Consider the following 15,460-nt stretch of genomic DNA (forward strand, 5'->3'; position numbering starts at 1 on the left):
TAATAACAGGAAAATGAAAATGATACTTATTTTTTGGTTTAAACAAAAAACCTGGTACCTTAAATAAAATACAAAGTTAAACCTACTGTACCTGCAGACCCTCAGGAGGTGGTACTTTCAAGGCGTCGCCTTGCTCATCGACGTACACAACTTCAAATTTCTCAACAAATGCATTTGAAGATGGTCCACCACCCTGTATAAGGATAGCTGTTACGTAAGATTCTGTAGCCAATTGTGCAACAATGAAAGGGACATCTGTTGGAGTCCATCCATAAACATTGTTAACATCTGGTGTGCCATCAAGATATGCTTCTGGATTGATGGTCTGGAATGGTAGGGCTTCTTGGCAAACTGAATAAGTAAATTAGTAATGATTAAGTATTACAGTTATAGTCACATTAAATAGCAATTGCAATAAAATACATATTTTAAAATGTTATAACTGTAGATTTCAAACTTATTCATAATTCATCTCAGCTTTGCAAACAGCAACGTTCCTTACAGTGAGGCATATTATATTTCCATGGATATAGAAAAAACATTTTAAACTAAAAAGGTATGAAGTAAAAATATAAACAGAAATACAGAATTTCAACATTTAATTAATATATGAAAAATGTTACATACCTTGTGGTGGTGCAGTTGTTGGACCTGAAATTTAAATAAAATAAATTAGACCATGTATTTTTTTATGTTGTGGAACCTAAGGTAATTGCAATAGATAATGGCAACTAGGTAGGAACTACATAACCTTTTGTCTTCATCATATTATTTCATTGAATCAAAGGTATACATTTCCTTTTTAAAGTAGTTGTAGACATTTGATTTAAACATAAAAGATTTCAGTAAAGAGTGAATGTCTAAAAACAATGAGAAAATGTTGTTTTACCTGAACATCCAAGTAGCTGTACTCTAAGCCGTATAACATGTTCAATGTTGATAATTCGAATCATGATCACTGATGCATACACTGGACTCGGTAAGGATACAGTGACAGGTGTGATACCATCCGTGTTGCCAGTAAATAACTAATAAAATATAGAATAAATAGTTAAGACAATTTGCTATAAGTAATATAAAGAATTATAGGCAATAAGTACTACTGTACTACCAATTATGTTTGCATCAGAGAGGTATGTTAATTGGTCAGATGTTTTGCCATACTCTAACCCAATTGTTTTGGAAACTCAGTACATTAAGAATACTAAAGTAATTACAAGCTTAGTGGTCTGGAGGTTATCTGAGCATCCAGTAAAAAATGTTTGTTGCTCAACATAATAATTTGATAAACTGAATTTAGGAATTACCCCAAACAGTTTACAATAACAAAATTGATATCTTCCTTTGCAAGCATCTTATTAAATTAACCTTTAATTCTTGTGTAGCAATGGCTAATTTTGCTTTCTTTGTTAGAGTAGAATGCATGTATTTCTCACACAATCACATCTGTTATGTTTATTAACATTGCAATCAATAGTGCGTAAAGTCAACTACTGCATTTACCCCAGGAATAGTATGAAGTGCCCCTGGTGCATCTGGTGTACTGTACATCATGGTGAACCTTTCTACAAAGGCAATAGAGTTGGCTCCTCCTCCCATCAATATTATAGCAGTTACAGTCTCAGGAGATGCAAGTTCTAGTGAAACTAGTGTGTCTCCATTTACAGGTGTCCATCCATATAAGCCTGACTGGTCTGGAGAACTATCAATTAACAGCTTCGGATCTGTATCAGCGGATAACTCTAATGGCTTGTCACATACACCTATATATTGCACAAATATGAGTAATTTAGAGCTTCATTTTATTTTTTTCTTTTACTTTTATTAGCTTAAAGGAAGTTAGCTGTATATATATATATATAATAGTCCCTGTGCAATGTTACCCAGGGTGCAGACCTTATGTTGTTAAATATCATATATTGATATCAATTGTTTTGATTAATACTATCTATTTAGATAAATTTTTGTAATGAATCAAATTAGTGAATAGTAGGCAAAGTACAACAAGTAAAACCACAAACTTTAAAAAATTAATATAAACAATAATTTACTTGGAGTGACTGATGTTACTGGTACATGTGGTGTTGCATTTGGAGTTGTTGGTTTCCTAGAGGTCACTACTGGACTTCTGGAAGTTGTTCCTTCTGCTGGTGTAGTTACCTCTGGTTGTGCTGGAGTTGTACCTATAAATGTTGAACAATTTAAATTAATTTTGTAACATCTTTTAACTTTACAATAGAAAAAAAAAAATGAGTATAAATAAATGCACCATGTTATATAGCTTTACACTGATGATGGGAAGTGCTTCTCGAAACATATATGCATGTATTTTATTTTGTTAAAATAAAAGATGAAATTAAAACAGCTCAAACGAGTTGTTTATCAAGTAAAACAAATAAGTAAAATAAATTACCTTCATGTTCACAGCCAAGAACTTGAAGCCTTAGCCTGACATCGTTATTGTTTATATTTAAAATTCGAATTGTCAGCGAGGTTGCCACAACAGGTGTTGACAAAATGACGGTTTTAACAGTAGAATCATCATCATTACCAGGGTAACTCTAAAATAATAGAATGAAAAAATATATTAAGAAAACTAAAGTTGCCTGTGTTAAGCATCCACCTCGCAATAAAGTCCTTTTGCACTATTTCCTACATTATATTAGTGAATACTAATATGCCGATTTTAACTCTTGATAATGAATACTCTTCATCCTATGACTGCAATCCACTGCTGAATGTAACCCTTCTAAAAAAATTGCATTTTAACTTATCAAGTATGCTTATCGTTAATCTTTTAAAGAAAAAAAAAATTACCGATTGTCCTTCTGGTGGGCTGACTTGTAAAGCTTCTCCAGGCTTTGATGGCGAAACATACATAACTAAGAAATTCTCCACAAAAGCATTAGTTCCATCTCCTCCTCCCAAAATATTTAAACCCGTCACAATCATTGGTTCCAAAAGGTCAACTTTCAAGAGGTTGAAACCTGCACTTGCTGGAGCCCAACCATAAACACCTTCTGCATCTGGTGAACTTTCAAATGGCAACATGGAGTCTTCTGGCAAATCGAGCGGAAGGATTTCCTGGCAGACATCTAATGGAGCAAACAGTTTGTAGCATCATTTTTAATTTTGGTGAAAGCTCAACAGTTACAAATTATTCATTACATTTTACTTGCTATAAAACCAGAAAATCAAAATACTTACGTGGTGTGGTTGAGCCTACAGGTTTTGCTGTGCTTGGGGCACCTGCTATGGTGGTTGGAATCTCTGGTGGTCCTGTGGTACTAAGAGCTGCACCTGTAGTCCCAGAAGCTGGTCCTGTTGTACCAAGAGCTGGTCCTGTAGTACTAGAAGCAGCTGGTCTTGTAGTACTAGGTGCAGCTGGTCCTGTTGTACTTTTAATAGGTTCAATCGTGGCAGGTCTGATTGTTGTTCCTTAATAAAAATGTATAACCAAATTGATTATATCTACTGGTTTTATTAATAACACTACTGTATGTTACAAGACAGTTCACAAGACAGTTTCATTATACCTTTGAGAGGTATTTATTCTGGAAATAACGTCTTGTGTAGAATTGTGTAGATACTGTATGAAATAGACAGAATAATAAATAACTTACCTTCATGTGCACAACCAAGAACCTCAAGTCTTAGTCTGATGTTAGTATTATCGGTATTGAAAACTCTGAGAGTCAATGATGACGCATACACTGGTTCTGATAACATAACAGTTTTGACAGTTGAAGCATCATCATTTCCAGGGTAACTCTAAAACAACAGAAGTAAAATGTGTTCATTAGATTGTGTGTATGTAACACATGAAGAAAGTAAATCATATAATTACATTATTAATCTATTTTATGAAGCAATGGAATTATAATAATTACCAATTGTCCATCTGGTGGGCTAACTTGTTGGTTTATACCAGGCATCGATGGTGAAACATACATAATAACTAAACTCTCTACAAATGCATCAGAATCTGCACCTCCTCCCAAAATATTTAAACCAGTCACAATCATTGGTTCCAAAAGGTCAACTTTCAAGAGGTTTACATCACTTGCTGGAGCCCAACCATAAACACCTTCTGCATCTGGTGAGCTATCAAATGGCAGCTTGGAGTCTTCTGGCAAATCGAGTGGAATGATCTCTTTACAAACATCTGGAAAAAATATATACAAAATTAAACAGATTTAGATATCAAAGAGTAGATAGAATTGATATAGAATGTGTCTTTTTAAAATGTATTACAAAGATATATGTTATTCTTTTTTTCTTTAAGAAGAAATATCTAAACTTCCCAGTGAAAATGTTTAAATAAATGATGACAAAGATAAAAGTATACAATTGAAAACAAACTGAACCAAGAAGTCAAATATGTCTACGATATAAACCACCATAGAAAGTATATTGAATTGTTTTTAAAATTCACAAAACAGCATTTTTTAATAAATTTTTTGGTTAGGATTTCAGAACTATTATACAGTATTATATAAATATTTAAAAATATTTACGTGGAGTTGTTGGTCCTTCAGTTTGTACTGCACTTGATGTGGTTCTTGGTACAGATGTTGTTACTAAAGATTTACAAATTATACTCAATAAGTTCAGAGAAAAAAGGTGTCAGTATTGAATAAGTTAGTTAAACATAATAGAGTATCTATGTACTGTTAACTAGGATTATGAGAAAACATTGAAATGGGAAGTGGGTCATGTTAGGGTGAAAAAGTTTCCTACAAAAAAGCTATAAAAATCTTTGTTAATTCATTGAAAAGAAAGTAAAGATTAACTAACCCTCGTGTTCACAACCCAGTACTTGAAGTCTTAGTCTGATGTTTTTATTATCGGTATTGAAAACTCTGAGAGTCAATGATGACACATACACTGGTTCTGATAACATAACAGTTTTGACAGTTGAAGCATCATCATTTCCAGGGTAACTCTAAAACAACAGAAGTAAAATGTGTTCATTTGATTGTGTGTATGTAACACATGAAGAAAGTAAATCATATATTTGAATTATTAATCTATTTTATAAAGCAATGGAATTATAATAATTACCAATTGTCCATCTGGTGGGCTAACTTGTTGGTTTATTCCAGGCATCGATGGTGAAACATACATAATAACTAAACTCTCTACAAATGCATCAGAATCTGCACCTCCTCCCAAAATATTTAAACCAGTCACAATCATGGGTTCCAAAAGGTCAACCTTCAAGAGGCTTACATCACTTGGTGGAGCCCAACCATAAACACCTTCTGCATCTGGTGAGCTATCAAATGGCAGCTTGGAGTCTTCTGGCAAATCGAGCGGAATGATCTCTTTACAAACATCTGAAAAAAACCCAAAATATTTGAAGTGAAAATTCACAATAGACAGAATTAGAAACCACTAATGACATTTTTTTTTGTATGTGGTTTCTCTCTGTAAAGTGCTTTGATATTCTGAAAAGGTGCTTTATAAATAATGAATAATAATAATAGAATCATTTTTTTCAATTTAGTATATTTCTTATTAGTTGTGTTTTAAAATATGACCGGAGATATAGATAAAAATAACACTTACGTGGAGTTGTTAGTTCTGCCCCAGTAGTCAACTGGATGTGTGGTTGTGTAGTCATAACAGGTCTTATTGTTGTTCCTAAAGAACACATTTTAAAAACTCTTAGAAACTAAACAGACCTCTCTTTTTCTAATTACAACATATTTTGTAATCTAGGCTCAAAGCTTTCTATTTCTATTAGAAACCTGTTAATTAATCTATTCTTAAAAATTAGTTACACTATTCTATTTAAATATAGAATAAAATAAGAGTGTATTGGTAAAAACAATGTTTGTTGGCTTTTAACAGTATAATTAGTAACCTTGCAATATTGTTACATTTTAATGGTTTTTTTTATTATATATATATATATATACAGTATATGTCTTTTTTGTATGTTAAATTTTTGTGTAGTTTTGCTGTGAATTTGTCAATTTTTGGTCCGTCATTTTAATGTTTCAATGTACTACAATATTTTCAGACAAATATCTGCTTTTTATAAATTCTTTATATTATACCTGAATAAATAAATAAATATTGTTTCTGTATGCAGCATATGTATCTATAAAAAAAATCACTTATACAGTACTAATGTTTTTAAGGTTATTGGAAAGTATATTAAATCAAACAATTTACCTTCATGTGCACAACCAAGAACCTCAAGTCTAAGTCTGATGTTATTATTATCGGTATTTAAAACTCTGAGAGTCAATGATGACGCATATACAGGTTCTGATAACATAACAGTTTTTACTGTTGAAGCATCATCATTTCCAAGGTAACTCTACAAAAAACAAACTTATTACTATGTGTTGTGTATGTAAATTTAAAACAATAATGATGAAAGTAATCATATAATATTAATCTGCTATATAAAAGAAAGAAATTATAATAATTACCAATTGTCCTTCTGGTGGGCTAACTTGTTGGTTTATTCCAGGCATCGATGGTGAAACATACATAATAGCTAAACTCTCCACAAATGCATCAGAATCTGCACCTCCTCCCAAAATATTTAAACCAGTCACAATCATTGGTTCTAAAAGGTCAACCTTCAAGAGGTTTACATCACTTGCTGGAGCCCAACCATAAACACCTTCTGCATCTGGTGAGCTATCAAATGACAGCTTGGAGTCTTCTGGCAAATCGAGTGGAATGATCTCTTTACAAACATCTGGAAAAAATATATACAAAAATTAAACAGATTTAGATATCAAAGAGTAGATAGAATTGATATAGAATGTATCTTTTTAAAATGTATTACAAAGATATATGTTATTCTTTTTTCTATTTAATAAGAAATATCTAAACTTCCCAGTGAAAATGTTTAAATAAATGATGACAAAGATAAAAGTATACAATTGAAAACAGACTGAACCAAGAAGTCAAATATGTCTACGATATAAACCACCATAGAAAGTATATTGAATTGTTTTTAAAATTCCCAAAACAGCATTTTTTAATAAATATTTTGGTTAGGATTTCAGAACTATTATACAGTATTATATAAATATTTAAAAATATTTACGTGGAGTTGTTGGTCCTTCAGTTTGTACTGCACTTGATGTGGTTCTTGGTACAGATGTTGTTACTAAAGATTTACAAATTATACTCAATAAGTTCAGGGAAAAAGGGTGTCAGTATTGAATAAGTTAGTTAAACATAATAGAGTATCTATGTACTGTTAACTAGGATTATGAGAAAACAGTGACATGGGAAGTGGGTCATGTTAGGGTGAAAAAGTTTCCTACAAAAAAGCTATAAAAATCTTTGTTAATTCATTGAAAAGAAAGTAAAGATTAACTAACCCTCGTGTTCACAACCCAGTACTTGAAGCCTTAGTCTGATGTTTTTATTATCGGTATTGAAAACTCTGAGAGTCAATGATGACGCATACACTGGTTCTGATAACATAACAGTTTTGACAGTTGAAGCATCATCATTTCCAGGGTAACTCTAAAACAACAGAAGTAAAATGTGTTCATTTGATTGTGTGTATGTAACACATGAAGAAAGTAAATCATATATTTGAATTATTAATCTATTTTATAAAGCAATGGAATTATAATAATTACCAATTGTCCATCTGGTGGGCTAACTTGTTGGTTTATTCCAGGCATCGATGGTGAAACATACATAATAACTAAACTCTCTACAAATGCATTATAATCTGCACCTCCTCCCAAAATATTTAAACCAGTCACAATCATGGGTTCCAAAAGGTCAACCTTCAAGAGGCTTACATCACTTGGTGGAGCCCAACCATAAACACCTTCTGCATCTGGTGAGCTATCAAATGGCAGCTTGGAGTCTTCTGGCAAATCGAGCGGAATGATCTCTTTACAAACATCTGGAAAAAAAACAAAATATTTGAAGTGAAAATCCACAATAGACAGAATTAGAAACCACTAATGACATTTTTTTTTTGCATGTGGTTTCTCTCTGTAAAGTGCTTTGATATTCTGAAAAGGTGCTTTATAAATAATGAATAATAATAATAGAATCATTTTTTTTAATTTAGTATATTTCTTATTAGTAGTGTTTTAAAATATGACCGGAGATATAGATAAAAATAACACTTACGTGGAGTTGTTAGTTCTGCCCCAGTAGTCAACTGGATGTGTGGTTGTGTAGTCATAACAGGTCTTATTGTTGTTCCTAAAGAACACATTTTAAAAACTCTTAGAAACTAAACAGACCTCTCTTTTTCTAATTACAACATATTTTGTAATCTAGGCTCAAAGCTTTCTATTTCTATTAGAAACCTGTTAATTAATCTATTCTTAAAAATTAGTTACACTATTCTATTAAAATATAGAATAAAATAAAAGAGTGTATTGGTAAAAACAATATTTGTTTGCTTTTAACAGTATAATTAGTAACCTTGCAATATTGTTACATTTTAATGTTTTTTTTTATTATATATATAGTATATGTCTTTTTTGTATGTTAAATTTTTGTGTAGTTTTGCTGTGAATTTGTCAATTTTTGGTCCGTCATTTTAATGTTTCATTGTACTACAATATTTTCAGACTAATATCTGCTTTTTGTAAATTCTTTATATTATACCTGAATAAATAAATAAATATTGTTTCTGTATGCAGCATATGTATCTATAAAAAAGTTCACTTATACAGTACTAATGTTTTTAAGGTTATTGGAAAGTATATTAAATCAAACAATTTACCTTCATGTGCACAACCAAGAACCTCAAGTCTAAGTCTGATGTTATTATTATCGGTATTTAAAACTCTGAGAGTCAATGATGACGCATATACAGGTTCTGATAACATAACAGTTTTTACTGTTGAAGCATCATCATTTCCAAGGTAACTCTACAAAAAACAAACTTATTACTATGTGTTGTGTATGTAAATTTAAAACAATAATGATGAAAGTAATCATATAATATTAATCTACTATATAAAAGAAAGAAATTATAATAATTACCAATTGTCCTTCTGGTGGGCTAACTTGTTGGTTTATTCCAGGCATCGATGGTGAAACATACATAATAGCTAAACTCTCCACAAATGCATCAGAATCTGCACCTCCTCCCAAAATATTTAAACCAGTCACAATCATTGGTTCTAAAAGGTCAACCTTCAAGAGGTTTACATCACTTGCTGGAGCCCAACCATAAACACCTTCTGCATCTGGTGAGCTATCAAATGGCAGCTTGGAGTCTTCTGGCAAATCGAGTGGAATGATCTCTTTACAAACATCTGGAAAAAACATATATACAAAAATTAAACAGATTTAGATATCAAAGAGTAGATAGAATTGATATAGAATGTGTCTTTTTAAAATGTATTACAAAGATATATGTTATTCTTTTTCTATTTAATAAGAAATATCTAAACTTCCCAGTGAAAATGTTTAAATAAATGATGACAAAGATAAAAGTATACAATTGAAAACAGACTGAACCAAGAAGTCAAATATGTCTACGATATAAACCACCATAGAAAGTATATTGAATTGTTTTTAAAATTCCCAAAACAGCATTTTTTAATAAATATTTTGGTTAGGATTTCAGAACTATTATACAGTATTATATAAATATTAAAAAATATTTACATGGAGTTGTTGGTCCTTCAGTTTGTACTGCACTTGATGTGGTTCTTGGTACAGATGTTGTTACTAAAGATTTACAAATTATACTCAATAAGTTCAGGGAAAAAGGGTGTCAGTATTGAATAAGTTAGTTAAACAATAGAGTATCTATGTACTGTTAACTAGAATTATGAGAAAACATTGACATGGGAAGATGGTCAAGTTTGGGTGAATCAGTTTCGTTAAAAAAGCGGTAACTTCAAGAATGCTTATACCCGGGTCAGTCTGGTAAAGCCAATATTATGGGTGTGATTCATTTTCCTCAATCCAACTATTTCAAACAAAATTTTAAAGTCGAATTTGATTATATTAAGTCTCAATATAGAAATGTATGGTATGAATAAAATCATTACAACAGCTATTCTATTAAAGACACTTTATCTTAATTTTTTTTTAGGTTTTTTAAAATAATGCATAATTACTTTACAAATATTAAATCAACAGCATTTGTATAACATTCTGTTAAACCATAAGACAAGGTATATGGTTAATATGATAAAAAGAGACAAGGACATTCATTCACAAGACCCATATAGTATTCTATAAACATCTTTGTTAATTCATTGAAAAAAAAGTAAAGATTAACCTACCCTCGTGTTCACAACCCAGTACTTGAAGTCTTAGTCTGATGTCTTTATTATTGGTATTGATAACTCTGATAGTCAATGATGATGCATACACTGGTGTTGACAAAATCACTGTTTTTACAGTAGAATCATCATCATTTCCAGGGTAACTCTACAAGAATTAAATTGTTTAATATAATTATTATCAAATTACTGCAAAGTGGCATTGGATTACATTTTATTTTCCATCTGACAACAATTAGATGTCTAACTATTTACTAGTTTGTCTACATAAGCAGTATGCTTAATAATAAACATTAATTAGTTATACAATAATTACCAATTGTCCTTCTGGTGAGCTAACTTGTTGGTTTATTCCAGGCATTGATGGTGAAACATACATAATAGCTAAACTCTCCACAAATGCATCAGAATCTGCACCTCCTCCCAAAATATTTAAACCAGTCACAATCATTGGTTCCAAAAGGTCAACCTTCAAGAGGCTTACATCACTTGGTGGAGCCCAACCATAAACACCTTCTGCATCTGGTGAGCTATCAAATGGCAGCTTGGAATCTTCTGGCAAATCAAGAGGTAAGATCTTCTGGCAGACATCTAAGAAAATAAAATATGTAGAGTGTATTTAATAGAAAAGACTATATTGAAGTAGTGTATTTAAAAAAAACTGAACTGTCCACAATTATGTTATCATTACTGTAACTTCCATAAGGATAGTAACATAGCTGGGGACATAGTTGGGGACAGACTATTCAGAACTCACACAGTATGTGTACATGTATGCAAGTCTCGGCCTAGTCTTGTCCGAGTCTCTAATTATTGTCTTTTCAATGTTGTTAGTGTTAGAGGCAAGCACCACCAGCAGATCATCACATTTTGACAATTTTGTCCAAGTTAATTCCATCTCAAGTATACATATGAAATGCCATATGTGCAAAAATGATTATATTTTTACCAATAATAAGAAGAATCACTGAACCTAGATTTATCTTAGCCAGACATTCCCTTAAATTGTTTGATTAAATAAAAATAAACTACCATAATTAGTTGACATTGTTACTTACGTGGTGTTGTTTGTTGTGGATGTTCGGTACTTGGTGCAGCAGGGATTGTGGTTGAGCCAACAGGTCCTGTTGGAGTGACAGTCACAATATGTGGCTGTGTGCTCTGTGGTTGAGCTGTTGTAGTAACTAAAAGATACAACCACATTTAATATTCAACTGTAAACCTTGATATTACTAAATAAGACATTGCATAAATTAAGTTTGAAAAAAAAGAAAACCTGAATAAAAAAATCAGTTTAGATTATTGCTTTCTTCTTATGATGCTAAAGTTCATGTAAAAGTTAGTTGTTCCAACAGTAAAATCTTCCAATCATTTACATTTTGAATTTAGGTTTTGGTCACATTTGCAGAGGATAAGTGTAAACTTGTAACTGTAAACTTGTCAAAGACACTTTGGTTAAACTGTCTACAGAAAGTTAATCACAAAGATAATAATAGAGATATTTGTATTGACATATGTTTCTAAAACTGTTTAAAAGAGTTCTCATTTTCTTCTTTTTTTTTACGTATTACTATCCAAGTTATTGAAGCCAAATGAACCATTTACTTTATATAAACATGAAACATGATGTGACATGGCATGGTTGACAAAACAGGTTGACTTGGCATGATTTTAGTTTAATTCAACTGCAGGATGATTTAAGAATATCTTTAGCTGCAGTAACTTACCTCGTTCATAACATCCAAGAACTTGAACTCGTAGACGTGCAAGCCTCTCTTGCAGACCAACGTGAATAATCAACTTTTCGGTAATGATAACATCAGGTAAAGTCAAGACAGCTACATTTGTGTCATCAACATTTCCTTCAAATAACTTAAATGCAAAGAAAATTAATCTTTAAAATAACATTGAAATCTCTGCTTCATAAAATAGAAATTCAACCAATTTTTTTTAAACAATTTTTAAAAATTGCTGAAAAAAAGTTTTAAGTCCATTTGATCATACATTTTTAACCGATTGATCTAAGATCTGCGAATGGGAAGGGCATCTAAGAAAACAGGGAATTATTTTTGTCAAATCATGAATATATAACCAGATACGTCAATCAGAATAACTTTAAATTAAAATAAATAGGTTAAATGAGCAAGGGTTGAGTCTATTCGAGTCAGCTGTACGGCAGATATTGTCAAATAATAATTGCATATAGTATAGAATTACATTAAAAATAAATAATTTGACAACATAACATAGCTATTACAGCCAAATAGGGAAAAGAGAATTAAGAAAGCAGACCATCTTAAACAGCACAAAAGATTTGGTCATGTAGTTCAGGATGAGATAATTTTAAAACATTTCAGATGAAATATTATAATTTATATAGAAAAGCAAAAATAATAATAGTAAATGTAGAGTACCTTTGGAAGAAAACCACTGTCATCCATTACATAAACCTCTCTGTCACTGCCAATCTCAATGGAAGAAATTTGGAGACGTTCAGAGAACTCGCCAGTATTAGATCCACCACCAAGAATATTTAGGCCTGTGATTCGAACTGGTTCCGTAAATATTAATTCTACAGAGTTATCTAGAATACTGGGTGACCAGCCATAAATACCATCGGCATCTGGTGCACTGACAAAATGTAACTTATCTGGTGCATCAAAGGCTAAAGTTTTGCTACAATAGCCTGCAAATAAAACAGATTTAATTTTTATTATTAATTTAATATAAAAAAAAAATTAATATTACATTAGAATATAGTAGAAAAATAAATTTATTCATTCATTCATCAGTGAAAAATGACAGATAAATAAAAAACAACATCAACAATATCTTTATATATGTAATAAAAAGGGTGCTTTATTACCTGTTGTAGCAAGTACAGCTGTAGTTGGTATAGGTGTAGTAAATTGTCCTGAAAAAAAAAGAAAATTAAATGAATACATATCAAATTATGTATTTGTGTTGTTTTATAGTTCTCCATTTCGAAATTGTTTATATCTAGCAAGCTATCTTCATTGTTTTCTACTCTCTCCACCCTCTATTCACCAGCCTGTCTGTCCTTTGTTTTTATTTCTTTTATTCCAGACCACTCAGGCAGCGTTTGTCTGCTTTATATTGTCAATTCTCACTTATACTGATGAAGGGCTAGTGTTGCCTGAAAGCACTGCAAATTGTTCTGACTGTTTTACTTTATTGTTTTTATTTAGCTTTTTGCTTATTTTATTTGTATCTCCATTGAGATCTTGCAACTGATACCCACAGCGGTGTCATTTTTTAAGTCACCTGCCTTTGTATTTGTTTCCGTAATTTGATTTCATTTGTTTGTTTCTTTTCTATGTAGCTTAGAAATAAATACAATACTGTGATTATATATTTTAGTACAGAATTGATGATATTGTTTGTTATACAGTAGTATTTAAATTGTCTTAAACTCCTTTAGATTTCCTTACAATATTTTATTTTTCCGTCTGGAAAAAATCCAAATATCACATCTAAATATTTTGTTCGTTATGAAGGCTTGCATGATACTTACCAACTTGTTCACAGCCGATAACTTTGATTTTAAGTTCAACTGGAGTAACTTGCTGAAGAACTCGAATCATAAGCTTTGCTGTTCGTTGAGGAAGAGGAAACTCAATGAGCACTGGTGTTGAATCATCAAAATTAGCAGCAAAGAACTAGAAAAAAACCATTTGTTTTAATATTATGTCTAGATAATTTTACCTGACATAAAACTGCCTTTACCCTACAGTTAAGAGCATTAATTTTTATTTGTTGCTGTTTTGATTAGACAAATTTCTAAAAGCTCTGACTACACTATCAAATGTTATGTGACACAAAATGGTATGTGCCCATATATGGACAAAGTCATATAACAAGTCTTTAGGAGTGGAGGTTTTTTAATAAACTGAGAAAAATAATTGATGAAAAACTGTTTCCATATTTTAGAAGGTGCACTGAATGTACACAAGTCTTTTATTTAAAGTTCTGTCTACATTATTAATCTCGTTTGACAAAAAATATGATGTGCCCAAATATGGTAGCGATATTAGGTTATTGTGTCCATCGCATTTTTTCGTCACATAAAGTGTGATAGTAGACAGATCATGTAGATTTAAACTTACATTTTGTTGTGTCTCACTGATTATGACAGATGGAATATTACCATCTTCTGTTAGGTACATAATCTGTATATTCTCCACATATGCATTGCTTCCTGGTCCTCCCCCCATTACAACCAATCCTGTGACTGTGCTCAGATATTTTAGTGGGATGTCAAGCATGGGACCATCCTCAGTTGGACTCCAGCCAGGTCCTGCACTGTCCACTAAGACAAAGTCAGGTACGGAATCAGCAACAGGGATATCTTGATCACAAACAACTATAAGAAAAAAGATTACATTATTTAGATATGTTGAAAATATGTTGTTGATACAGTGTCACCTCAGTAAAAACATTGATAGTTTTAAAGTACTGTGTAAGAATGGTTTAACCAACTCTTAATCACACATCACCCACTTTAATCAATCTAGTAACTTATCTGAATACTTACGAACTTTCGTGAGTGGTTTAACCGTAGAACAGGACTGTTCATCACTCTGATCAAAGCAATCGTAAATGCCATCACATCTTTCCTCGATTGGTATACACTCATGGAATTCCAAACACTGCCATTCATTCAAATCACAACCAATGTAGGGTGTGGTCACTGTGATAAAAACAAACACATCGTTAAAATAGTCATATTAACAGACTCTCTACAGTAGGACTCAACTTGAAAAATAGAAATCTCATTTGAAGTACAAAAGGAGCCGATTTTGTTTGTACTACAGTCAAACCTACCAATACCAATCATCCTTGGGCTGGCCTAATGTTTGGTATTATAAATGTGTTTGTAATGGTAAAGCACATTTGTGACCTTTTGGATGATCTCAAGAATATTCTAGTTTTCAGAGAGTTTGTAGTTTTCAGAAAGTTTGATATTATATTAGGAGAGTTGTCTAAAAAAGAAGAACCGGAATATTATTGTCTAGTGCAAGGTGTCGAATTTTACTAACAACACAACAATTCATAATCCCAAATATTGGGTAATAATAGTGATTTTATAAAATTGTAAAGTAAAAATAGGTTAAAACACTCTCTTAGAATATTACCTTTATAGTAATGCATAGAAATTAAAGATAGACACAATAAAATATTACTTA

General features: G+C 31.5%; 1 protein-coding gene across 1 annotated transcript in view; it reads right to left on the minus strand.

Moving 5' to 3' along the window:
- LOC140043982 (uncharacterized) overlaps positions 1 to 12,694 on the minus strand; it is a 21,352-nt gene extending 8,658 nt beyond the window's left edge. Inside the window, exons 1-28 of the mRNA XM_072088468.1 lie at positions 12,668 to 12,694; positions 11,981 to 12,125; positions 11,312 to 11,437; positions 10,570 to 10,844; positions 10,254 to 10,401; positions 9,628 to 9,690; positions 8,998 to 9,272; positions 8,735 to 8,882; positions 8,131 to 8,205; positions 7,623 to 7,897; positions 7,356 to 7,503; positions 7,076 to 7,138; positions 6,447 to 6,721; positions 6,184 to 6,331; positions 5,572 to 5,646; positions 5,065 to 5,339; positions 4,798 to 4,945; positions 4,518 to 4,580; positions 3,891 to 4,165; positions 3,624 to 3,771; positions 3,208 to 3,438; positions 2,818 to 3,095; positions 2,414 to 2,561; positions 2,052 to 2,183; positions 1,504 to 1,763; positions 890 to 1,028; positions 628 to 651; positions 92 to 351 (exon numbers count right to left, since the gene is read on the minus strand). Coding sequence (XP_071944569.1) covers positions 92 to 351; positions 628 to 651; positions 890 to 1,028; positions 1,504 to 1,763; positions 2,052 to 2,183; positions 2,414 to 2,561; positions 2,818 to 3,095; positions 3,208 to 3,438; positions 3,624 to 3,771; positions 3,891 to 4,165; positions 4,518 to 4,580; positions 4,798 to 4,945; positions 5,065 to 5,339; positions 5,572 to 5,646; positions 6,184 to 6,331; positions 6,447 to 6,721; positions 7,076 to 7,138; positions 7,356 to 7,503; positions 7,623 to 7,897; positions 8,131 to 8,205; positions 8,735 to 8,882; positions 8,998 to 9,272; positions 9,628 to 9,690; positions 10,254 to 10,401; positions 10,570 to 10,844; positions 11,312 to 11,437; positions 11,981 to 12,125; positions 12,668 to 12,694 — 4,647 coding nt within the window. The remainder of the gene's footprint in view (positions 1 to 91; positions 352 to 627; positions 652 to 889; positions 1,029 to 1,503; positions 1,764 to 2,051; positions 2,184 to 2,413; positions 2,562 to 2,817; positions 3,096 to 3,207; positions 3,439 to 3,623; positions 3,772 to 3,890; positions 4,166 to 4,517; positions 4,581 to 4,797; positions 4,946 to 5,064; positions 5,340 to 5,571; positions 5,647 to 6,183; positions 6,332 to 6,446; positions 6,722 to 7,075; positions 7,139 to 7,355; positions 7,504 to 7,622; positions 7,898 to 8,130; positions 8,206 to 8,734; positions 8,883 to 8,997; positions 9,273 to 9,627; positions 9,691 to 10,253; positions 10,402 to 10,569; positions 10,845 to 11,311; positions 11,438 to 11,980; positions 12,126 to 12,667) is intronic.
- Positions 12,695 to 15,460: the final 2,766 nt, after the last annotated feature.

This window comes from Antedon mediterranea, chromosome 1 (genome assembly GCF_964355755.1).
Source record: "Antedon mediterranea chromosome 1, ecAntMedi1.1, whole genome shotgun sequence".
NCBI classification, from domain to species: Eukaryota; Metazoa; Echinodermata; class Crinoidea; order Comatulida; family Antedonidae; genus Antedon; species Antedon mediterranea.